The following is a 25908-nucleotide window of genomic DNA, read 5'->3' on the forward strand; positions in this document are numbered from 1 at the left end:
TTTTGGGCTTTGTGGAAAAGGGCTAATACAGATGTTGGGTGACGTTGGTGAACTGTTTGTAGCAAATAAGTGAACAGACATAGCCTGTTTTTACTTTTTGAGAGTTATCTACAGACAGGCTTTGATTTTTTAAAAATATGCTATTTATTCAAAATTATCTGGTGAATGCTTTATGCAAACATATATCAGCCTATCAGCTAGTCCAAACTATTTGATTATATCTTCAAATATTTACTATTCTTCATTAGTAGTGTATGCCTAGTCATCTAAGTTACCAGGTGTTTGTATTTCTGCTCTCTCTGAGAGGATGACAGTGTTCTGAACAGGAGATTTTTAAGATGGTTACCATAAAGAATTCTGACATGAACTTTTGCGCAAATATACATTTGCATGAGTACTTCCCAGACTTGCAGCTTCCCCACAATATTTCATTTTCTTTCTGAATGTTAATTGAAAAAACAAATACTAAACTTGTTTATTTCATATTGTTTGCACATCACAAAATAAGCCGCATAATATCCCACTGATTTCCTCTTCACCCTTCCTAATTTCTGAGAGCCCAATCCTGTAATCTGTGTGTGTGTTACTCTCATTGAAGTCAATGGGAGTTTTATGTGAAGATAGATCTCACAATGGCCTAGACAGAACATTTCAATAAAATATCAAAAATGTCTGTGTTCTTCACATAAGAGCAGGAAATATACTGAATGCTGATAGAATCTGAAGTCTGCTCTGTGCTATAATATGCAATGTTTGCTCTGTGCTCATTCCCAGTTAGGGTGACCAGATAGAAAGTGTGAAAAATCGGGACATGGTTGGGGGGTAATAAGCGCCTATATAAGAAAAAGCCCCATATATCAGGACTGTCCTTATAAAATCGGGACATCTGGTCACCCTATTTCCAGTAGCGGATTTCGAGTTAGTGGGTCCCTGTGTGCAGCTCCATTTTCGGGGCCCCCCCTCAGAACCCAGCGAAGAAAAAGAACATTCTCTTTCCCCTGTCCCATTTTTCATTCTTTTTTTCTTCATCATCCTCCTATATTATAAATAGTGGGAAGTAAATGAAAATAAAGTGAGGATCCTTGATTGCGGCAGGAGGTCTCTGGGAGGAAGTTTGGTTGCTGGATGCGGGCTCTGGGCTGGGGTGAGGGGTATGGGGTGCAGGCTCTGGGCTGGAACAGAGGGTTGGGGTGCAGGAGGGAGGCAGGGGGGAGGCGCTTAACTCGGGCAGCACGGCTCCCAAAACGACTGGCACACACACCTTTCTGGCAGCAGCTCCTAGGCGGGGGGAGTCAGGGGGTCTCCATACACCACTGCCCGCAGGTGCTGCCCCTGCAGCTCCCATTGGCACTCAGGGTGGGGATAGCACACAGAGACCCTGCCCCCCCGAAGGGCCACAGGGACATACCGGCCGCTTCCAGGAGTGAAGCGGCATGGAGGGAGGCAGAGTGGGCAGGGAGACACCTTAGCCCTGCTGCTGGCACGTCTCTGTGTGCCCCTTGGGTGGAGGGGGGCAGCAGGTCTCTGTGTACTGCTCGGGACGGGGGCAGCGCACGGAGCTGCCTCCCACGCCCCACCAGGGGCGTGCAGAGACGTGCCAGCAGCTGGCCACTTCTGGGAGCAGCGTAGACCCCCAGCCATGGCATACAGGTGGCCTGCCTGCCTGAGCCCTGCTGCACCCTTGGCCGGGACTCGGGGGCAGGTTGTCAGATATTTTTCCTGCATTTTGGGGGCCCCATGCCACTGCATGGTTCGTTTCACAGTAAATCTGCTCCTGCTCATTCCAAGCTGAACAAAACCATCAAATCAGTTGCAGATAAGATATATTAAACAACATTCATTGTTTCGTGGTGGGAAGGCACAGGGCTCAGTACAACAGAGAGGTACAGGTCCACAGCTGATGTAAACTAGCAAAGCTCCAGTGAAGTCCCTGAAGCTACACTGATTTACGCCAGCTAAGGCTATTGCACTGTGACAAAAATAGTGTTCTGATATTCTTCTGAGTCGGCAGAATTCTATACAAGCTGTTTACTTTCCAGCCACTCACTTCGTGACAGGATTGCGACTGCAGGAAGTTTAAAATCACATCTGTTGATGTTAGAGGAAACAACAGGGTAGGACAGTGATGTGACAGCCATCAACGCTTCTCCTGCAGCTGCTGTCACACATTTTAAAACGAATCCCAGGGTACTGAATTTCTGCCTATTACATCACAAGTCAAAGAAATTAATTGATCACCTTTTGAGCTATCAAATGCAATTGTGGTTTACAGTAAGTTTTCCTCAAGAGGTGTACTGTAGATAATTGCTCTGGATCTCTCCAACTCAAGCCAGCTGGTAAATTTTAAGCATTTAGTGCTATATATTCCAAAAGATGATCCCACCATATCTCATATGGAGAAGAATCCTCTACTTGAGTGTTTTGAACAGGTCTCTCCTAAAACAAACAATTATTGATTTCCTCTTTATTTGCAGATACATCATTGTTAGCAGGGTTTGGCTGGAATAGCTCCTAGATTAGAGAAACATAGGAAGTGTAGTTCTCTGCAGTAGAAAGTGTTTTGTAAATGATTTCCTTCACCGGAGTAGACCAGATTAGTAACAGAGATCCAGAATCCATCTAGCTCTCACTTCTTCCTATCAGGAATCCTACCCGCTGGACTTCAGAGAGATTAATGAGGGACTAGTGAAATGTACAAGTATAAGCTAAGCACTATTCACTCACAAGAAAGCCAAAATCCATGCTCTATGTGATGATGAGATCCATGTACGTTGACTTGCTGCCCCAAAACGAAATCAAAAGGGAGAAAAAATAGGAATTGGTCACTGACCTGAAAGGCAGCAGGAAGAATCACCTGACACACCTCACCCTCAGTTATGAGCATGTCACAAACTGTCACAATACCAGGCCTGACTATTGAAGGACCTGAGATACTCATTTGCATGAGTAGGCCCTTATATCTGTGCATAGTCCTACAGAAATGAATGGACTTTCCACAAGAACAAGGGCTCTCCTGCACAGATCCCTTCACAGAATCAGGATCTTCATTGTAATACCCTTTTAGACAGGGTCTAGTAAGCTGTGCATGGGTTTACAATTAAAAGTGCACATAACTGTCTTGTGAATATATAATTTTTACTGTTTCCCTATACTAATTTCAGTCACACTTCATATTAATAGAATATTTTAAATGATTAGTAGATGTTGTAAGCATGTTACAGAAATGAGTAGCATGTGTTATGGATGAACATTAAAGTCATCCTATCAGAGAGCAGAAATAACCACCACCTGATTTAGGTGACCAGGCACACACCACAAAATAAAGTATAGCAAATATTCAAAGGCAATTCAAATTGTTTGTTAATAATCCATAAGCACATTAGTAGGTGTTATAGACAGCTGTAAGAAAGCTATTCACCTGTTGGACTCTAACAATTCATTACAATTTAATAATTATTAATTAAAACATCCATGATGTATTTATTAACCCTTTATAAACTATTTATAAATGTACATTTGTATTTAGGTATGACCATTATAATTTTTAGTATCACTTCCATGGGTATAACTCCCTCGGGTTTTTTTTTTTACCGGTGTTCCATAGAATCATTTGGCCTCTTCTGTTTGTCAGGGTTATCTGTCTTTCCCAAAAAGTACTGAATCAAGCAGGAGAACTTAACCAGTCAAAGAGTGACACTGATGGCATGTACCATCCAGGTGACCGCAGAAGTTGAGACTTCCTGGGATAACTTTTTGTACGTTTCTGGACTCATTACATCATCAAATGTGTTTTGTTGTTTTCTTAGCATGTGAGATAATGAGGCTTCTTAAGAGGCATGAAAAGAACTAACACAATGACTACAAAGGAAGTATACCTAAGACCATAACTGTCTGGATATTACCAAGGCCAAAGACCAAACCTCATAGATGTAAATGTGCCAACTACAGCTGGGAGCCAGCCGGAATCCACGTTTCAGCTGTACAAATGAAGCAATGATGCTTTGACTAACTGGCTGTGGTGGTTATGAGGACCAGTGAATCAGAGAATGCAGTCTGGTGAAACAAAGGAAGCTAGTCACATGTTAAAATTTAATTTTGAATGCAGAACAACATTACAGTTGGAACAGTATAAGACAGGAAAGTTACTAGGGTAATTATCAGATCCAGAGACTTAACTGGGGCTGGGCAGACATACAGAGCTCTTGCAGGGAGCGCCACGGCTGCTAGGGACTGGCCTGGAATTTTCTACGGGGAGTTGAAGTACAGTAACATCAGCAGTACCTCAGAAGGCCAAAAACATCTTGACAACTGGGGGTGTCCCCATGTGTCTCAAGTTGAAAGCTCAATAGTTAAGCCAACATTTTAATTTGGCTTCAGAGGGAAAGGTCCGTGCTCAGCACTATTGAAAATCAGATGAATTATTTAGGTGGGTTTAGGAGCCTAATGTTAGATCACCAAGTTTGACAGTGTTGGCTATAATGCTTGCTGATTAAAAACAACAACTATAATTAACCAAACCCTATAACGTAATCTCACGCTTCCATGGAAATAATAATTGTAATGAAGCAAAACATAAAATAAAAAATGACTCAGTGGCTTTCCAATAAGCACCTCTCCACTTGCTAATGTGCATTTTAATCACACCAGACCTCTAGAGTTGGATGTTAATGGGCCTCAAATAAAAGATTAAAAAGTTGTGAATATTTTATAATCTGTTCTCATTTAAAGTGCAACTGGTACATGAAAGGGCTTTTGTGTGTTATTATTCTCATTCTTGGCTTACAAAATCATTGTGATGATAGATCGTTCCGACTGACCAGATTTTGAAGAAAGTAGGGAATATATCTTCCTCTTAATTAAAACAAAATATTCCAAACTGCTCCTATTTACCTTTCAAATTGAACAGATTCTTGGCCATCTGTTGCTGATAACATTGATTTTCATTCCTCTTGGCATCGTACCTGCTAAAGTCAGTTCATATTAATGTCAGAGATGATGCATAAAGAATAAAAAATGTGACCATGTTTCAGCGATTGAGGCTCAGGAGGAAGGAATACAATATTAAACCAGTGGACATCCGAACTCAGCTAAACGTATCAGATTTTGTCCAAGCTTCAGGGACAGTCTTCCCTGTATCTGTCTCTAGAGATTAAGTGGTTGATTCAAGAGGGGTGGGAACACTATGTGCTTTGTGTTGAATGTAAAGATAATATAAAACATTTTTTGTCAATGTTTTATGATCCAGTGATAAGTATGCAAGTATACAATGACTATGGAAAGGTTTGATATGCTGTGATGAACTGCAAAGTGACACATTGATTGATCTGTGAGCCCAGTGGAGAAGTCAGTCGATACCAGTAAAATTCATGAAGTGTTTTTCTGCCAGTTTCACAGACACTCCATTGATGCATACCAGAGAGCTAATGTTATTAGCTAAGTTGTACAGCAACATCTGGCACTTCCATAAATCAATCAGTGACACAATAATGGGGAAGGTACCATTAGCTTTTTGCAGCTGATGACAAGCTAATCATTAGCTTCTCGCTATTCAACACACCCCTTGCAAATATAAAGAACCATGTGCTCACTTATTATTAGCCCTTCATCCTTGCAAATAAAATGCATGTTGACCTGGTTACCATAATATTTAAAATGGTTTCAACTCCTAAATTTTGCTTTGCCAACTCCTCCCTCCTGTTTTCATTTGTGTCTGTGCATCAAGTTAGCTTGCTCTTCTCCTTTAAGTCCCTTCTAAAAGCTCACTTCTTTTAGTTAGCCTTTCTTCTTCCAAACTACCACCATCAACATAATAAATTAGAGATATAATGCACTAGAAGTTATATCAAAATAATGGAGGAAAAAAATCTATAACCAAGAAGCAGCATTTCTAGCCTAAATAATTCCTCCTCCTGCCCCTTCCTGTGTCTCTATATTGTTTAATTTAGGGACTAATCCTGCTTCTATGGAAGCCAAAGGTAGAACTCCCTCTAGCTGGGGAAGCAAGATCCAGCCCCTTGGTTGTAAAGGGGCACAAACTTCACCGCAAGTTTATATCGGACTAACAACCTTTACAGAAAAGGCCTCTTAGGAAACATAGGAATTGCTATATTGGATCAGACCAGTACCTCATCTAATTCAGTAATCTCTCTTCAACGGTGTCCAATATGCTTCAGAGAATGTGCATAACCCCTACAACCACCATCTGGGATAACCAGCCTTGAAGGAAAGCTTCCTCCAAACCCCCAATACTAAGAGGGTGGCTAATGCCCTGAATCATGGGGACTTATATCTCTTCCACATCTCATTTATTTTTTCATATTTGCTCTTATAACTCTGGGTTACACATATAAACATCCAGTGCCAAATAAAAACTTGTTAGGACAGACTAGGAGGGCCAGGTGTGAGGAGGTCTGTATCCTAAGTTGTCTGATGAGGTGTGATGGGGCGCACTCGCCCAGCACTGAACGGGGAAGGGTTAACCGAGTCCCGAAACCAAACAGGTCCATCCAGTTTTGTATTGACTTTAGAAAGGTGAACGATATATCCTGATTTGATGCCTACCCGATACTGCAGGTCGACGAACTGCTCAAGAAGTTAGGGGGAGCCAAGTTCCTATTGACTTTGGATCTCACCAAGGGGTATTGGCAAGCCCCTCTGACCCTGAACTCATGCTCGAAGATGGCCTTCCCAACCCCCTTTGGCCTGTATCAATTTATAACCATGCCGTTTGGGGTACATGGGGTAGCAGCCACCTTCCAGCAACTCATGAATTGGATATTACAACCCCATGGGCAGTACACCACCGCTTATATCAATGACATTGTCATATATAGCACCATCTGGGAAGACCACCTTCAACACCTCTCTAAGGTGATACACATGCTCAGGGAGGCTAGACTCATGAATCCAACAAAATGCCATCTTGGGCAGAACGAAGTAACTTACCTAGGTTATACTGTTGGGGGCAGAGAGCTGCGACCCTTTACAAGCATTGCAGGACTGGCCTGTGCCGACAACCAAGAGACAGGTGCAGCAATTCCTTGGCCTAGCCGGATAATGCCGGTGTTTTGTACTGGATTTTGTGAATTTGGCAGTCCCCCTGACTGACTTGATGAAGAAATCACAATCCCAGAGAGTTCAGTGGTCTAGGGAGTGTGAGGCAGCCCTGCTAAGAGGGGCAAACCTATTGACTGTGGCCACCGTTCTGCACTGCCCGGCTAACAGAGGCGGATGCAGTGAATTTGGTGCTTGCTGCCCTGCAGACCAGGGCAAATACATTGACTTTGGCCATTGGACCATACTGCCCTGGTAAGCGGGCCGAATACATTGACTTTGGCCATTAGGTCTCATTGCCCTGCTAGCAGAGGCGAGTATATTGACTCTGGCTACGGAGACATAGACGTAGGTTACATACACCTTGCCCCCGCATGCTAAGGGAAACGAGGGGCACTCTCCCTGCACTGGATGGGGTCTCCCTTACCCTGTCACACGTGGACAAAAGGTACCAAAGCTCCTTTTGGCCTGTAAACATGTTATGGAAAGGTGGTACAAACTGGATGTGTTTAAACTGTGAACAGGAAATTTCAAGGCTTCTAGTGAGGTCACAAATATTTTTAGTAACAAACCAAGACACCAGGATGAGAGGAAGCTGTTGTAAAGGGAACCACTGGATAGCTGTTTTGACTGGTTAGTTCTTATGGGATGGGCTTCAGGCTTTGTTTTTGGGGAATGCTTGTCAATCTGTTTTAAAAGGAAGGAGCGAGGGGCGGAAGGAGAAAGGTGTTACTACATATCAGCCAGCTTCAGTATCATGTTTGTCACCAGCCCTGCCCTGCTGAGGTCCAGGAATTTCTCATCACAGCACTGGACCTCCACTTTCCTTTGCCCAAAGACCTGGCAAAGAGAGGGAACCAGATTACATCAGTGTCTCCATCAGAATCAGCTCAATTGTTAGCAACATCAGAGATGTGAAGTGAAGGCTCCTGCTATCATGCCTTCCCTAGGGTGTTAATTTCCTCCCCACCTTATCTTACCTCTCTAACATTCAGTGTTGGCCTTCTATGAGGGGTGGAAAAAAAAGGGTCAGGAAAGCACAAGTGCCTCTTCCTTGCACACAAGCCGGCTCCTCACCCTCCCTCCCCCGACCTCTCAACAGATCCAGTAGGGGGCAGAGGAGGGGAACAGAGATAGGGGAAGCAGAGTTTTGGGAAGGCCACGGATTAGAGTGGGGATACTGAGGGCATGTGGGGACTGTGGCTGGGGTGGATGAATGAACAGGGGCAATGAATCTGAGGCCTCAGGAACAGCTCGGCTCATCAGGAGGAGGAGAATGAACACACTGGGAGAGTATTGAGTATTTGCTGTGCTACCCTTATAAGATTTGTTCTAAGGCAGCTTGAATGATTAGCAAACGCTGATGCAATGGTATATGGACTCAAAACCAGGCTGGTTAACTCCATCCTCTTCCCCTGACCTAGATAACTAGGCCTGTGCTGTAGAGCTCACCGTACAACTTTTTCAAACTCCCACGGTATGTTAGGTCAATTATGGCTGAGTTCATTTCACTTACTTTTCTGCTGCAGGCAAGACATGACTGTAATCACTATTTTTGCTGCTTCTATCCCCTGGGGACTCCTTCAGGCCTAGTAAATGGGCCATTAGTATCACACATTTTTGTAGGAACAGTTAGGGGAGCATGATCAGGAATGTAAACATGTCCAAACGTGGACATGGGAGAGGGGAGAATGACCAAAAAAAAAAAAAAAAAGAAGAGTACAAAGATGGAAGGTTTGATGTTCAGAAATGCTTATATAAAAGAAAAGAGGGAGAGAAGTATGAACTTCAGTCACTTGGGTGATATTTTGTCACGTACGATTTTAGACAGTACAACTGCAGGGTTTGAATGAACCATCTGCTTTTCTGACAGTTCATACTTAAAAGTAGATTATTTTTCAGAGAATAATCAATTTTCAGAACTAATCATGTATGATGTCCCCCTCCCTCCAAAATAAAAGATCCTATTTTCATGGACGGTTTGAAGAACTGTTAATAATTAAGATATTGCTTGCAGGGTTGTTGTAGCTGTGTTGGTCTCAGGATGTGAGAGAGACAAAGTAGGTGAGGTAATAGCTTTTATTGGACCAGTTTCCATTGGTGGAAGGGACAAGCTTTCGAGCTTCACGGAGTTGAAGAATTGCTCTGTGAATCTCACAAGCTTGTCTCTTCCAGCAACTGAAGTTGGTCCGATAAAAGGTATTACCTCACCTACCTTGTCTCTCTCAATGTTAATATATACAGATATTGCCTCTGTTTTAAGGGTGGTTTCAGAATATAGTTGTTAAACTATGAAATTACACCATGGAACAAGCTAGAATTAGTGAAGCCTACCTTCCTCCGATGGGATGGCACAATAAAAAATGTTTCAATATTATGCTTCTTCAAGAAACTGTTCCTTTCATGGCCATACCCTGGTTCTACCTCATAGTCACCATTTAGGCATTCTAAGGTGGTCTTTGTTATGTGAACTTTCCTAGAGAGAAAGACAGGAAAAAAGAATTTAATGCAATGATACATCATGAGCCAGGACCTATTCATTGGGGTGAAATCCACCCCTGTGCAGAGGGCCAACACAAAGGTGAATTACATGCACAAACAGTAGGTGACTTTGTTGTATGGCAGCTAAATTCTCGCAACCAACCAGAATGCAGAGGTGTTTTCAGCATATAAACTTCCTAAATTTAGCAGATGCTTTGAACAAATGTAAATATCTACAGAGTACCACCTCAAATTGCAGTCTTGTTGATTTTACAAAGTATGCAGGCATACATGTTATATTTCAAGTACTCTATCTTTCTAAGTATTTATTAAAGTGCTTGCTGGAGATACTGGCCCTCTGTTTGATGCGTGCCACCCCACTCTTTAAATCTTTCTAGTGGCGGTTCTTTTTCTGCTATATAAAGATCAGGCTTTTGTTTTCACTTTCCCGTCCATTTACAACTCTGAGGGCTTGTCTGCACAAGTGTAATCGGTAAACTGAACCTCAATTAACTTTCAAAGTGGATTAGTTAAACCACATTAAGACTCTGGGTGGACACTCTAAATCAGCATTAAAGTGCCCTTAATTCAGTTTAGTTTAATTCACTTTGGAAGTGAAATAAGCTACACTGAATTACAGTCACTTTAATTTTGAATAAGAGGGTCAACACAGGGGTTTAATGAAGTTTAATCCACTTTACATATACACAGTTGATTAATTTGGATTAATTTTCCTTAGTGTCCCCATGTAGACAAACCCTGACAGTCTTAATTTAGCCAACCTATTTTATTAGATGCCCCCACCCATTCTGTTCTCCCAACAATGCCAGCTAGGTTTCTCCCCTATTTTTCCTATAACTCTCTTTACACTTTCTTCTATGCCACCCTTTACACATGGAACATTTTCATAGAAATTAACTGTAAAGGTATTACTTCTCTTAAATATCTTTTGAGATTCTCTTTACTGTGATGCCTTAAGATAAGCATTAATATATATATATAGTTAATATATATAACTATATATAGTTTCCAAAGCAAACTAAACTAAACTACCAAAATCATCTAAAGTAAACTAATGTCACCCATGTAGGAAATTTCCCATATTAACCACAAGGATTTGCAGGCCCCACCTCTCCCTGTTCAGCAGAACACAAATTGTTTTGTAAATATCCAACAAATCTCCAGTTGATACAGGGGATCCCGTTCTAACACGTTTGCATGCACTTAACTTGTACTCAAGAATGCTCAATGTGTTCTTGAAATTTCAGTACCTGCTTGTGCCCATATCCAATTAAATTATTAGTTATCCAAGAGCACATGCAAATACATGATTTGCACACATATGCTGAGTATTTGGATACAGATATTAGGCACAAACTAATGTTTGCATGTTGGGCATGACTAACTTTGAAAATCTGACTTTTTAATGGTAATCCTAAACCACATATTTGGAGGCAGAAATGGGCAAATCCTCCCCTCCATTACACTGAGGTAACTCCATTTTACTGAGAGGAGTATTTAGCTCTTTCTTGACTGAAATTTTATCATTGCCTCATTCCTACCCTTCATATTTGGCAGTTTCTAGTGAAAAGCTTATTAAAAGGACATTTACATTTTACACTTCTCTTAATGATTACTAACAGAGATCTGCAGGTCACTCAATCCTAGTATTCCTTAGGAGATGTTTGAACAGCAGGTAATACAGCCTATGAGAGTTCTTAACCTGAAACACCCTTCTGTATCAATTATTATAGTAATTGGCTTTGCAAAATACTTTCAGTTAAAGAGAGAAATAATTGATGCTCTCATTGAGGGCTGTACTTTTTTCTCTCTGAGACTTACCCAGGCAATCCTCCAGTTTCCATTACATTTGCTAGAGTCACGTCATTTGACCAGACATCATATTGCCATTTGCGGAGACCTAGGACCCCACAAAGCACCCTGCCTGTGTGTAGTCCAACTCTCATGTTGAGATCCACTTCAGTGGCTTCTGCTACAGACCTGCAATAGAGGGTATCAGATCTTCAGAGAAGAACATTCCTTTCCGTCACCTTCCTGTCTCTTTCTCCCAAGACTCATAGTTGCTGCTCATATACACATTGCCAACTGCAGAGAAATGATCTTTAAAAATTTCAGACAGTTCAAACCCTGAATCATATCACTAATTAAATAGATTTGGGGATCTCGTCCCAGCCCCCAGTGAATCAAAATTGCAGTATCCCATGGTGGATTTTCACCTAGAATCTGGCTACTTCATGCTAGTTGCAAAATACAAACTCAAACAGCTCTGTGCTAGATGGGCAGTTACATGGATAACAGCACAGAGAAGAGAAATGATCCCAGCAGTAGAAAAGTTGCTGCACCACAATGGTCCCCAGCGGTGGATTTTCCATTGTCAAGGACCCCCCATGTCACAGTCTGTAGCACATACACTTGTAAAGCTGATTTATTCTCTCTTATTGCTCTCTTTGTTTTATTTCCTTTCACTTTCGCTCCTATAAAAAACTTCTCTTTCTGGTCTCTCGGTATAACGGCAAATTTACCAAAGATCCAAACTATAATAATATATTGTTTTGTTCCTTACAAAGAGGGAGTGTTTTAATTCCTAACTTTCAGCACCAAATGAAGTTTTAATTTGACTTTCAGGTTTGAATGAATCCAAACACTCAAAGCAAAATTCAGTCAAACATCATGTTTCACCAAATTTTATTCAGAAAAAAATTCAGGGTTAAAGCAGATGTTATATATGACTTCAATTTATATTATCCTGGGGTCATTTGAAACTGGGTTAAAGTTCATTTGAAAAGTCTGTGCCTTTTAGCAAACCTTTTTGTGAATGTGGTCTGCGATTCAAGTTTTGCAAACTGTCCTATGTAGTTCTAGTTGCCGTCTTCTCAATATTTGCTATTAAATTCCTTGTGAAGCTTAGATCTCCCATCAAGATAAACAAAATACACTCTACTTGTAATTCAACTGATCCAGTGACAGCTGAACTACAGCACTTGCTTGTTTATCTTTTGTCTCCACTTATTTATCCACAGTTTTTTCTGTCATAAATTTTCCTGTTTCCTAATGCATATTTACTTTAGGCAGTATGACAGATGACAGCAAAGTGATGGTGGAATCAAAAGAAAATAGTTGAAACTATCTTAAGTGTAATTTTAACCTGACATGCATCCAAGCAAACATATTTAAATACAGTATTACAAGGGATTGCTTTCAATTGAATATTAAAATGAACAATATTACTTTTAGAGTTCCTTCATTTCATAGAAAGCATATATTCTATTTATAAAGCCTGGTTTTGTGTTAGAGACTGAGGAATTTTGCCTGGTAATTCATCTCACACAAAGACCATGGGATTTATATGGGTAAAGGGATTTCACCATAAGCATTTATATAGGGCACTGAGAGGAAGGTTAGTCTTGTGGGTAGAGCACTAAACCGGGATTGAAGAGCTCTGGCATCAATTCCTAGCTCCACCCCAGACTTCATGTGTGACCTTGGGCAAGTCACTTAATCTCTCTGTGTCTCAGTTCCCAGTCTGCCAAATGGAGATAACATTTCCAAGCCTTTGTCTGCAAATGGCACAGTGGTTGGCCTCGGTGTGACCGTAACACAGATTCATAGCAATGATAATAATGTGATACAGAGGAGATGGTGCTAACCCTCTCCACTAAGTTGAATTCCATCCACTGTTTTGTCTTTGTGCATCAGAGAAAGTCCTAAACAATAAACATCAATAAAAATGTTTATCTCCTCTGATTTATTTCCTTATTCTGTAGTAATGTATTTGCTTGACATTCTATCATTAGTTTTACTATCTGATGAACAATTCCACTTCATTTCATTGATTTGAAACTTACTGAGGTAAAAATAATTTTCTTCAAAGTGTCTCTGATTGTTTACTTCCCTCCTTACAATGATGCATATTTAATACATCAGTAGTCATTTTCTTGTATTAATTTGCTTACTGCTCTCAAGATTTCAGATTCAAAATCAGCAAGCGGGCAAGTTCTGCCCTTCCCCCCCGGCCCCAAATCACACAAACATGATATTCCAGTCCTGATCCCTGTGCACCTGCATGTAGTTGGGTTAGCTATTCATAAATACATAAGGCTAGATTTTGTCTAGTCCCCCCCGGAAAGTCAGGTCCCCCTGACAGCCACACACTGGCTTCTCTGATTGAGGCCCAGGGAGCAAGGCTGTGCACATGAGACTTTCCCCTCACCTTACCTCTGTGAGCAAATGGGCATGAGGAGATGCCACTGGGGAATTGCAGGGATGGGGCAAAGTCTTGATTCCACCCTCCATGCGTCAGGGAGCACAGATGGCCAGACATGAGGGTGGCGGTAAAGGGTGAAGTAAGGGTGAAGTAACATGATTGCTCAGCATAGGAAGGTAGCAGGAGAGGATTTGGGACTGAGCCCTAATATCTTTCCTCCTGTAGTAGCATAGCTATCCACTGCCCCATATGCAGGGCTGAGCCTGAAGGCTCAATCTAGCCTGAAGAGATTTACATTTTATACATGCAGGAACTGCAATTAGTTGTTAAAGTCAGTGTGAATGGTACTCCTCTCACTCGGGGCGACATTAAGAGGTTTTTTTATTTCTGACAATTGACAACAATCTATTGCACTGAAACTGCAGCTATCTCTGCAGTTAGGACTGAATTCTAAGATGGGGCATAAATTCCTGTCTCTCTCTAGAAGTAGGTAGCCAGCGGAGGTGAAATTTCACACAGGGTTAATTTTATGCTGTTTGAATTTTCCATGTAGGTTTTAATTTGAGTTCTCCTCATACATTTTGAATCAGAAGCTTTTGAATTTGGGCTATGGCTAAAATTTCCCAGCAGCAACTGTTCATTGTTGACTGATATCTCTTTGAAAACATTGTCTTTTTACACATAACTTGGCAGAGAGGCAGACCCTGAGGAAGACTGAGGCAAGAGGAAGTTTGTTTTTGAAAAATGCTGAATCTAGGATAATTGTTAGCACTTATTCACATTATAGTAAAAAAGTTTATGCGCTGAGCACACAAACCTGATGGGGGCCAGGAATACAGAAGTCTGAGTGGCAGATGGCGGTGGTGCCAAGTGTACATAAGTTTGACTGATTGGGGATTGGAGGACAGCCAGTTCATAAAAGCTTCTCTGGAAGGAGCAACATTCTTCTATAAGATTTTTTCCTACAGCAGGGAAGGGCTAACATGCAACTGCCAAGGGATGAAATACTCTCTTTTTGCATTTCTACCCCCCCATAGGTCCACCCCCATCCAATACCCAACCCAGTTAAGTAACACCCTACAAAATTAATACACAAAAAATTGTTGTGAAGCAGTTAGGATGCAACACACACAAGCTACCTGACACTAACCCACAAAATCAAGGAAACGGAAAATTAACCCATCTAACAGTACATACCCTTTACCCCCACCCACCTTACTATTACCACATCAAGAATACACCACAGACCATGCACTATGACCTTAACTCTGCCCCTACAGGGATACCAGCCTTCCATCACCTCCTTTAACCACCCATCTGTGCACAGCCTTTACCAAACTAGCTTTTTGGAATACAATAATCTACTATGCCAAACTTCCACAACTGTTAGGGCGGGTGAAAAAGTAAAGTGTGCATGCAAAATGGCAAAAAAAGGGCAAAGCTAAGACTGCCGTGCATGGTCTGTGGTATGTGGTAGGAGTGGTAATTGTAAAACATGTGCTTGTGAGTGGAAGAATGGAGAGTATATACTAATAGGTGGGTTAATTTTTCATTTCTTTGTTTTCACGGGCTTGTGTCAAGCACTTTGCGTGTGTTGCGTTCACAATGGAAGTCGTGTATTAATATTTATTGTATTTATGTCAAATTCTGTGAACTATACTCTTCTTCCTGGTAAGTGGCACTTCCCTATTAACATCAGTGTTGCCTGTTTTGAAAAATAATTTTTAACATTTGTTCCTATGTTACACTGTCAGGGCAGGTTTACAATAGTTAAAGTTGAAAAATCCTTTCCGTTCTAACCCCCTAATTCTAAACGGTCATTTCTTTCTCAAAACTATACCATTTGGGTTATAATTTCTTAAGTCAGGCCTTAGCCCGGAGATGGATTTTCACTGGAAATTTGAAGATAATCAGTTTAAGATATTTCTGAATTAGGTAAGAGTTAAAAAGAGAAACACGCTTTTTTAATTAAAAAAAAACCAAAAAAACAAAAAAAAAACCCAGGGAGAGAGGTAACTGTGAATGTTTGCACATTCTTGCTTTGCCTAAATATCTGAAAAATAATTCAGCTCTTGCTCTTACGTTATAAGTGTCGTCTTAGGGCATAGCTCTTATGGTGCAGTGTTTTTATTTAAAAAAAAAGGCCTTCCATTTTTGTGCTTAATTAATTCAAACTGATCATTTTGAACATTCAAACTAAGGTCACAATACTGCACGCATGTATGCATGTGCTTCCCTTTACTCCTATGACCAGTCCCACTAATGCCAGCAAGACGATTCATATGGGTAAATATAAGTACATTCCTGAGTGTTTCAAGATTAGGGCCTTACTAGCCTTTATATAGTCTATCACATAACACATTAGCTGTGTATTATCTGGAGTCATGTCCCTGCAAGTACATGTGCATGTGCATAAATTATTATTTTGTATTCACAAAATACTAAAAACCCTTTCATATTCCAAAAAACTATGTTGTAACTCACATTAAATGTAAAGAGAAGGGGAAGGAAATATCCCCAAACAGGGAAAAGAGGCACAATCCATCAAGACCTTGAAAATAAATCTGTTCTTTCCTCTGTTCCAAATGCTCTCAAAGGAAACCAAAAACTCAACTTTTAAGGAAATATGCTTTTCAAAACGGGAAAATTGTAACAGAATTTGTTTGAAAAGTTCTAGTTAGAGATCGCAAAAGATAGAGTAAAACTACATTACTGAGTACTACATAAAGAAAAGGAGTACTTGTGGCACCTTAGAGACTAACCAATTTATTTGAGCATAAGCTTTCGTGAGCTACAGCTCACTTCATCAGATGCATCTCAAAAGCTCACGAAAGCTTATGCTCAAATAAATTGGTTAGTCTCTAAGGTGCCACAAGTCCTCCTTTTCTTTTTGCGAATACAGACTAACACGGCTGCTACTCTGAAACCTGAGTACTACATGTTAAGGAAAGTGAGTTTTGCAATATATTCATGGATCATAAAGTAGAATCTGAAGGCATTTTGTGCTTTGTTCAATTAATACAAAATCTAAATCGCAAATGTATTTCTACCCTCTTCCCAGAGACTCCAAAATGTGTCAATGATATTTGTATCATTTTTAAAGCCAAGCAGAAAAACAAAAAAACACTATTCATGTATATTTGTTCAAATTTTAAAATTCCTAATTTGCTTTGGGTGTGTTTGTACCTCTTTTGCAATTAGTTTCCATGAATTTTCTGGCAAACATATGAAAAATGGGGACTATTAAGCAACTATTAATGAATACATTGGTGAGCAAGTTTCAGACACAAAATGTCAGCGTGTTCTCCCAATGTCATGGCATTTCTGTCTAATCAAAAGAAACCAAAATTGTTCTATGTGAATATTAGAAATTCACTACAATCTGCTTATTAACAATCCACAGGCCAAGAACTATTTGCCAAAAGTATTCAGTAAATAATTTCAAATTATGAATACGTTTCTGAAAGTCACCAGCTATTCAAGGACAACCATATTACTAGAAAAGAAGTTGAAGTTTGTCAAATTATTCACTTCATAGATTACTTCTGTAGCTAATGATTCATTTTTTTGCTTTGCAAACTGGACCCAGAAACAAACTGAGGCTGAAATTCACTCTACCCTCACAATCCTAGTGGGATTATGGCTCTGTGTAAATGGCCTATGGGTAGATGAAATCTACTTTACCAGCCCAGCCTCTGCTGCTCCTTTAATTTTACGAAGTTATGTACTTAGCTACAATTATTTCACATAGCTCTTACAAAGTATCAAACTCATTTTAAAGAAGATTCTGAACAGTTATCAGATGGAAATGCATTTCAGAATAGATCAGTAGTGACTGAGTTTGAACTAACAGCACTGAAGTAAGAAAATGCTTTTCATCCCATTTCCCACAAGTCATTCAGTTCCCACCTTCATTTATCATGTAAGTCCAAAAGAGTCTGCATACAAGTAGATATTTCCTGGTAAAGCCAAAGACAAGCTTTTCTAGCTATTTATGTATAGGAACTCTGCTTTCTAAGTCTAAAGAATTCCCAGCTGGTGGTCCTTAAATATTAGGAACACAGTATGTCCCTTGAAGTTTTCTATGGTAGTTCAATGGTAGTTCCATTTAAGAACCATCAGGAATCAGTTAGCTCTTGGATGCTAATGACAAAGACTGTCTTACTATGAATTGCCTCCAGATTAGCTGGATGTTTTTGAATAACCGCTATGACAGATGCCATGTCTGGGAGGACCACACACTATCATATTCTTCTGTTGTTTAATATGGGTGTTTCACTGGAGAGTACAGAATACATAACTATTAAGTGCCATTTGTATAGATGCACAGTGTATACAATGGAACAGTCTTTGAAGCACAAACATCTTAATTGGGTCCCTAAATCCCAATGCCAAGATCTTAAGACATAGAAGGCAAAAATTAGGCTCCTAAATCCATGTTTAGACTCCTAAATAAACTGCCCGATTTTCAAAAGTACTGGGCAGTCAGCATCTCCCATTGAAATCAATCCATCTGATCCCAAGTGTTTATAAAACTTAACAATTTATTACACACCCTCATCAGTAGGAATGGGTAAAATATGCTGAAATGTTACCATGCTCATGAACTGAATACAGAAACTTCTATGATCCATGTCAAAGTCACATCTGATTCTGTATTGCAGGCAACAGCCTTCTGAGAATGCTCCTCAGCTGACTTAGAGCTGTTGTAAGGGCCGTACACTAGCCATGCTCTCAGGCCCCAGCTTAGGGATATATCTGCTTAGGGAGAAAAAGGGTAAAGGCAGGCCAGGAGTGAAAAGGCAGGCCAGGAGTACGTCTGTAACATACTATAGATTAGCCATTTTCTGCTTATCTGAGCCCATAGGATGCCACAAGAAACAGAACATAAAGTAAGGCTGTGATGTAGTCACAGATATTTTTAGTAAAAGTCACGGACAGGTCATGGGCAATAACCAAAAAGTTACTGCTGCTCTGGGGCAGCGCCCGGAACCAGTTGCCCGTGGCCACCGGAGCAGCAGTTGGTGCAGCTGCAGAAGTCACAGAGGTCCTGGAATCCATGACTTCCATGAAAGATTTGCGGCCTTAAACATAAGAAAAAGCAGCTTGAGGTCTGCCCTAACTTACCCCAGGGAAAAACAGGCTCTTTGCTGACTCAGAATATATAGTGGGATAAAGTGGCTTAAAGCCGCTTTCCTTCACATTCCCATCTATTTTTGCCCCAAATGCAGGGAAGAAGCTTACCTTATCCCGTTAGCTCCCACAGTTAAACAGAATTGGAACAGGTGTATATTTGGATGGGAGACTGCCCAGGAACACCTAAGTGCTACTGGAAGTGCTATTAGTGATTCAGCGATGGCATGCTTCCCTCTGTATTGAACCTGGGCCCCAGCATGAGACTGTAGTGTGATATGTGCCATCAAGCTAAGGAGAGGGATACCCAAGGCTAGCGATTAAAGATTCCCTAACACTTTTCACAAACTTATGAATGTTAACCTCAGTGTTCTGGCCACATTCCAACTGTAATATTTATCTCCTCCTTACCCATATTCTGTCTTCATTTTCAATTGGATACATTACACTTCATTTCCTGCCCTGTGGCACTGCTGAGTACGATTAAATAATTCCCACATTTCATCCTTGAAGAGGCTGTATTTCCACCCTGAGCAAAGGAATTCTTTATATGTAATTAGTATATCAGTTTTTGAAATACTTTTGGATCCTTTGGGATGAAAGATGCAAGTTATTATTTTCTGTTTAAAGACTCATAAATCTCCCACCTTTAAACGAGGCTGAGGCTCCCACTTCCACCCACTCTACTGGGGAGTAGCCAGCAGCTTGGAAAACTTGAGTTACATAATAAATATATGATTTTTGAAAGTAAAATACCCTTGTAAATAATACTGATGACTGAAACCTCCAAGGTGTGACAAGCAATTTAAATAAAATGAAGAAAAAGAATCCCTGGCTTAAATACTATTAAAGAGTGAGATGACGACACCTGCCACATACTGATGAGAAGCTAAAGAATATGGGCACGTTTAACTATGCCACTAATGAATCTGATAAAGAAGATTTATGGGAAGAATTCACACCCATGCTGTGGACCAACAAGTTCTATGTAACACTTAACTCCACCTCCAGTCTCACTTAATCCATCAAGGTAAGACTTAAATGGGGCATACACCTTGTGCTGTACCCCTGCACAGTGGTGAATTTTGCCCTGTTACCATAGGGCTACAGAGGAATTCAGCATGCAGAACAAGGATAGGATACAGTTGCCTAAGCATTTTACTACTGTGAAAGAGATGCCTCATACACTGACTGTAGTCTGACTTGGATTGTGAATTTGAAGAGGTTACTCTGAGGAAGAAAGAAGTTGGGGCAATGATAGGAAATTTTCAATAAGTTTTTTAGAGAATCTCCCAACTCCTCTTGGATCACTCTACTGGTAACAAGGAGAAGCACCATCAACTGGAACCTAAATGCAGGGCCATATTTAGGGCATTTAGGAAAGGAGCATCTGCATGGACATGTTAGAGAGCACATACCATATTGTCCTAGGGACTATAGAAAAATGTGGTAAAAGACAGTCCCTGCCCTAAATAGCTTACAGTCTAAGACCCTGTTACTGCAAGTATTTGTGCACATACTTAACTTTGCACATGTGAGTTATCCCATGAAACAAATAGAACTACTCACATGTGTAAGTGTTTGGAGGATCAGGGGCTAACTCTATACACTTAGGACTTTTTTGTCCATCCCAAAGAAAACTTTACTCCTCACGTTCCTGTAAATTGGAAATGTCTACTGTGATTACCTAATCATTAAACCGTTCCAGAAGATCCACCAGGTGAACATCAAACAGCTCAAACAGATGATTTTTCATTTCATTGTGCAATGTGACAAGGCTGATACTAGGGATGGAACCTTTCTCCAGACAAGGATTTATACCAGCAATACATGTTTTCTGCAGTGGGGCAAATAGACCTTGAGAAGCCCACTAGTCCTACAGCTCTGACGTTGCCTGAAATGAAAGGTAATTTAAATACCTAAAATGCTTCCACAGCTCATGGAATTGATGAATACCAGCATCTTCATATATGGAATCACTAACCAGACCGATGGACAAATAGTTAAAGTTGAAATTCAACTTCCATTATAAACTGTGCCTTCATCCCCTTTTTCATTTGCTCATTACACTCTCAAACTAAATTTCTTTGGAGTCTGAAATTTTCCAAGCTTGTTCTCTGCACAGAAGTAAAAAAAAATTTTTTTACTTATGCATCAACAAAATCCTATTATCAGGCTCTTGAGTTCTGTGAACGTCTGTAGGCTTGGCTATACATTCTAATCAATCCTAATCTCGGCACACACAGCTCAACAATGTCTGACTGGATGCTGCTCCCTATCACAGTGTTATGTCCTGGGCCTCTGCCTCAGTTTCCCCTTTAGTTCCAAGGCCAATTGCCTGTCCGCTTTTCCCCAACCTTCCCAGAAAGGCCTAACTGCCATGCCCAGAGCATTTCAGGCCCCTCTTCGAGGGCACCAGTTTATTAATTCAATCAAACCTCACAATCAGCGCAGGCTGCTGGAACCCAGAGGTCTTTCATTCTACTCCCCTATCTTTCTGTTCCAGGGCTAGTCATAGGAGCCAACCTCTCTCCTGCAGCTCCCTGCTGTCAACTGAGGGATCTCAGCTGTTTGCAAAGCTCACCTGGCCCCCTCCCCAGCTGAGTCTGATAAACTGAACAGGGCTGGTTGGTCCTAGGTTCCTGGCCCTTAAAGGGGCAGGCCACCCTGCTACACCCATATTAAAGTGAGGAAAATTTTCGCAGTGATTTCAAAGGTAACAATAGCTGTTCCCTGACCCTCTTCTGATTTCTGAGATGATCACTGTTTCTATGTTACTTAAACTAACAGAAGGCATATGCAGCAGGTCTGGGTCTTGCAATCCTTACTCACACAAGTAATTCCATTGAAATCAATGGATTACTTAAATGTGTGAAAGATGAAGGATTGGCCTCTGCCAATTTAACTCTCTCTATAAATCTGACACCATCAATTACTGCTCCGTCAACCTTGACTCTTTTTCATCTTGCCCTCTCCCACCATCTCCTAATCTCCAATGCACACACTGTGCTGTCTTTTCCAATTTATTAAACCCTGTCAAAAAGAAAATGCTGAAGTTGCCTGTTACTTATCTTCTACCATGAGTTCTCACTGACCGTGCCTAGATAATACACGGCAGCCCATCTGCTTCATTCCCTCTTTTCTAATTTGACTTTTCATTGATGTTTACTTTATCATGATAGCAGACAAACGCAAACATGAAAGAGAGTCCAACTAATGAAATTATAGATTAATTTTCATATTTAAAAATAGGTAAGAGGCAGAAGCAGTGCCTTTGCATACATTTTAAAGGAGAAGTTCACAGAATTTGTAGAAGGTCTATATGTCTAACTCTACTTCTCCCCAATTCAAGGACTTTCTATAAGTGGAACACCTATTTACTACAGAAGGAATGCTATGCATAGATGGCTTTGCAGGATACATTTATTTAGTAAAGACAATATTGATTTTGATCCTAGCGTATATCTGAATTGCTGAAATATCCCTTGTTAGTACATTTTAACTGTATTTACATAACAAAAATATCTAAAATAATAATTATTACATAGTAAAAGAAATAATAATAGATCTTTAGGTTTGTATATCACCTTTCATCCTAAAATGCATTACAGATTTCACAATATATACATACACAACAGGAATTTATACTGGATGAATGGATAGCTGAAAATGGACACGTTTATCCAAACCTCTTAACATTTTGGTTATTTTGATAAATGGGACATAGAATCAAATCATGCCTGAGCCAGTGTACCACAAGGAGACAGAAATGGGATACAGCCACTAGCTATATCAGATTCTTCCCTGCCTTTCTCTGCACTATGGAATTCTCCTTAAAGGAAGTCTAATGGAGCCATGCCACCACAAAGCTCCAGAGCTGGTATGGAGATACAGAATTGTGTGTCTATTGCCCTGTACCTCCAAAGGATCTGCAAGGTTTAGAAGACACAATCCTTGCCATGAGTTCAATGACTTCAAACCCATCTCTCAAAAGAATTTGGAATAATAATAATAATAATTGAAGAGAACCCCATAAAATTTTCCACAGCTCCAAGCTCCTTCATGAAGCAGCATGATCTGGCTCTTATACAGCTATTTTATATGAATGGAATACACGATGGTGTGGTGTATACATCAGCATGCATTTCAGGATCTATAAGCATGTATTTCAGGTTCTATCAGCATGCATTTCAGATAGTCACATTACATACAGGTGGCAGAGTCACTTTTGAGTTATGTAGGTTGCAAGTGCCAGTAAGACTTACAACACAGCATACCATCATGTATTGTAGAGATGTCACATATGATAGACAAAAATACTCATTGCAATGTGTGAGAGAGTTTTTTCAGATGTTATGAGGACTATTTTTCATAATGCTCTGACTGTGAAACAATGGCCTCAATTATCCTGTTTGCACGTGCACTGGTCTGATTGCTTAAACTGGACTTTGCACATGTATAACAGACAGCATGCTCTGGCTCCCAGTATCTTTGTCCAGCTGTTCACGTCTCAGAAATATAACTAATGCATTAAAAATACCTCTAAAAAGTACTTAATATCTCACCAATTTAAACCTGCCATTCAGAGCCATTCCTAGGCTAGAAGTGAAAGCTAACTCCCCCACATAGGGAAGTTGGGAAGCTCCCATTTCAAGACTTAGAGGTTTGTCAGATATCTGTCATTGACCAAGAACTGAATTTGCCCATTCTGCAACTTGGGCAATTAGAATTCTGGGAGCAGGGAGGCCTGCAAATTTCACCTTTGGACTGCAGAGGAAACATTTCTTTGGCAAGCTGGTTTAAAAAGTAAACAAACATGGCAACTGTGCAGAAACTACCCAATAGTGACTGGAATGTTAGCCTAAGTCCTGAGAGAGATGGATCAGTGAGCAGAGAGGAGGTGAAATGATCAAAGTCACAGGCTAATTCATTTATCACGTGGCTCTTCAAGATAACACATGGATATTGGCTCCAAATATGTAGGATAGATAAAGACTGACAGGCAGCCTACGACAGAAAGACACTACTAAGTAAGGCACTATAGGCCCTTCATAACGTTTCTTTAAAATCAGTACTGAAATGTTACTGAGGACTACAAACGCATACAAATTATGCTTTTCAAAAATCATACAACTTCAAGTCATTTTAAGTTTTTGATCACTGTACATAAAACTATAGCAGAAAATGCTTTACTGCCTGTTTTCAAATTAAAGGCTAGATTGTACCTTGATCTATGTACCTCTGCTGGGGACTAAGGGGCTGCAGGCGTGAAAGGATCACTTTTCTTCCTCTCCCAAGCAGGTAAGTAATGAGGAGAGGTGGAGCCTTAGCTCTGGTCCCTCTCCTGTAGATGGGATGTCCAATGCAAGGGGCAGGGGCAGTAATTAGCTTCTTGTAAGAACTAATAGCCAATTACTATCCCCGCTCAGAACAGGGCTCCTGGAGAGTCGCTCCCACAGGGCTTGTGGCAAAGCCATAATCTAGTCCAAAGGCACTAGCATTATGTAACTCAGTGTGTATTTATATGTAGCATGACTATGTGTCTGTGTGTTCACATATATATTGTCTGTAAAATATTAGATACATGGTAGTGAAGAAACCACACAAATTCTTCTCCCCCTTCTCCCTCCCCAGTGTCAGTATATGAAATACATTTCCAGCTCTTGCTTAGTAACTAGCAGGTCATTCAGAACTCTCTCACATTCACACTTCGCCTTTTGGTATAAAGGCAATCAGTTCAGAGCTCTGAAGCATAACGAAAACTTCTCTGAGAGGCAAAATGAATTTCACATTGCATGTCTGATGAAAAGCAAAATAAAAGTTTCAAAATGACACACAGAAAGGCAAAAATCAGAGTGAACAATTGATTTGGGAATATGAACACACACAACAGATATACATCAAAGTCTGTTTGGCATTTACATACAAGTGGGTGAACTGAGAGCAGTTTTAATATTGAACAAGCAGGAATTAGATTCCCTGCTTACTGGTTCAATGCACACTGCTATGGCAAATAGCAATAGAGGTAGTTCATGAGTTCCCCTTTCCTCTCTCCCCCTCACTGCGCGGCACATGTGCATGCATGCACAAACTCATTTTTTCTCATCAAACTGATTAAATGGAATAGAAAAGCAGTGCCTAGAATGCACTGTGTAAAAACAAGACTCTCTCATGGCACAAGTGTACCACTGTAATGGTTTAAATGAGCATAGTTTCCACAGAAACTACCACTCCCTTAATAACACACATCACAAACATGGCAGGGATAATACTGTTTCCCATTGGGCACTGAAGCCTAAGTACAGTGACTGAGATACTTACGTGATGGTGTCAATCATATCCAGTCCCATTTCGACACAGCAGTGGGCATGGTCTGTTTTGGGCTGTGTCAATCCTGATACACAATAGTAACAGTCCCCTAGAATTTTAATTCTTCTGCAGTGGTTTTCCTTTAATAAAAACAGACAGGAATAATAGATTTTTAAAAAAGATTTACAATAGAAATCACATATTTCTGCATAACAAACTTTTTTCATATAAAGTTTATGTGGTCACAGTAAACAATCTACAGTGCAGAAGCTATGAGGTCCTAATGCTGAACTGTCATCTTCTGTATATCAAATAGGGTAATCAGTCCAGCTTTGTTCAATTGGGCAGCATCATAATTCCAGATTACAATGTAACATTGTGACCGTATGCTTTCCAACAGAGATGCCTCAGATCAAAACACCGCATCTTAACAGTCACAAACAGCACATAAGTTCGGATCCAAACTTTGCATCTGGATTATAATGTCTATAATAGTTCAAACCAAAAGGCTGGAACCGAACTACCTCTGAACATTGGGGAAGTTTGGATTCAGATGAATTTGTGACTCAAACCCATCTGTAATTTACAAGGCAGGTGTTTTTGTTGTTGTTGTTGCTATGGTGGTGGTATTTTGTTTCTTGGGAGTTTTGTTTGGTTGGTTGGTTTTTTAAGAAGATGCTCATTGGGCTGTATTAACAATACGTAAA

The 25908-nt window shown here is 40.4% G+C and overlaps 1 protein-coding gene across 4 annotated transcripts in view; it reads right to left on the minus strand.

Annotated features, from left to right (window-relative positions):
• Window positions 1-25908, minus strand: part of ADCY1 (adenylate cyclase 1) — a 225643-nt gene that overhangs the window by 59663 nt on the left and 140072 nt on the right. For all 4 annotated transcript variants that reach the window (XR_012157423.2, XM_073332758.2, XM_073332760.1 and 1 more), the window contains exons 5-7: window positions 25214-25341; window positions 11377-11535; window positions 9388-9529 (exon numbers count right to left, since the gene is read on the minus strand). Coding sequence is in view for 3 of the 4 variants with exons in the window: in XM_073332758.2 (XP_073188859.1) it covers window positions 9388-9529; window positions 11377-11535; window positions 25214-25341 (429 nt within the window). In the remaining variant the exon portion in view is untranslated. The remainder of the gene's footprint in view (window positions 1-9387; window positions 9530-11376; window positions 11536-25213; window positions 25342-25908) is intronic.

Source organism: Lepidochelys kempii, chromosome 2 (genome assembly GCF_965140285.1).
Source record: "Lepidochelys kempii isolate rLepKem1 chromosome 2, rLepKem1.hap1, whole genome shotgun sequence".
Classification (NCBI taxonomy): Eukaryota; Metazoa; Chordata; order Testudines; family Cheloniidae; genus Lepidochelys; species Lepidochelys kempii.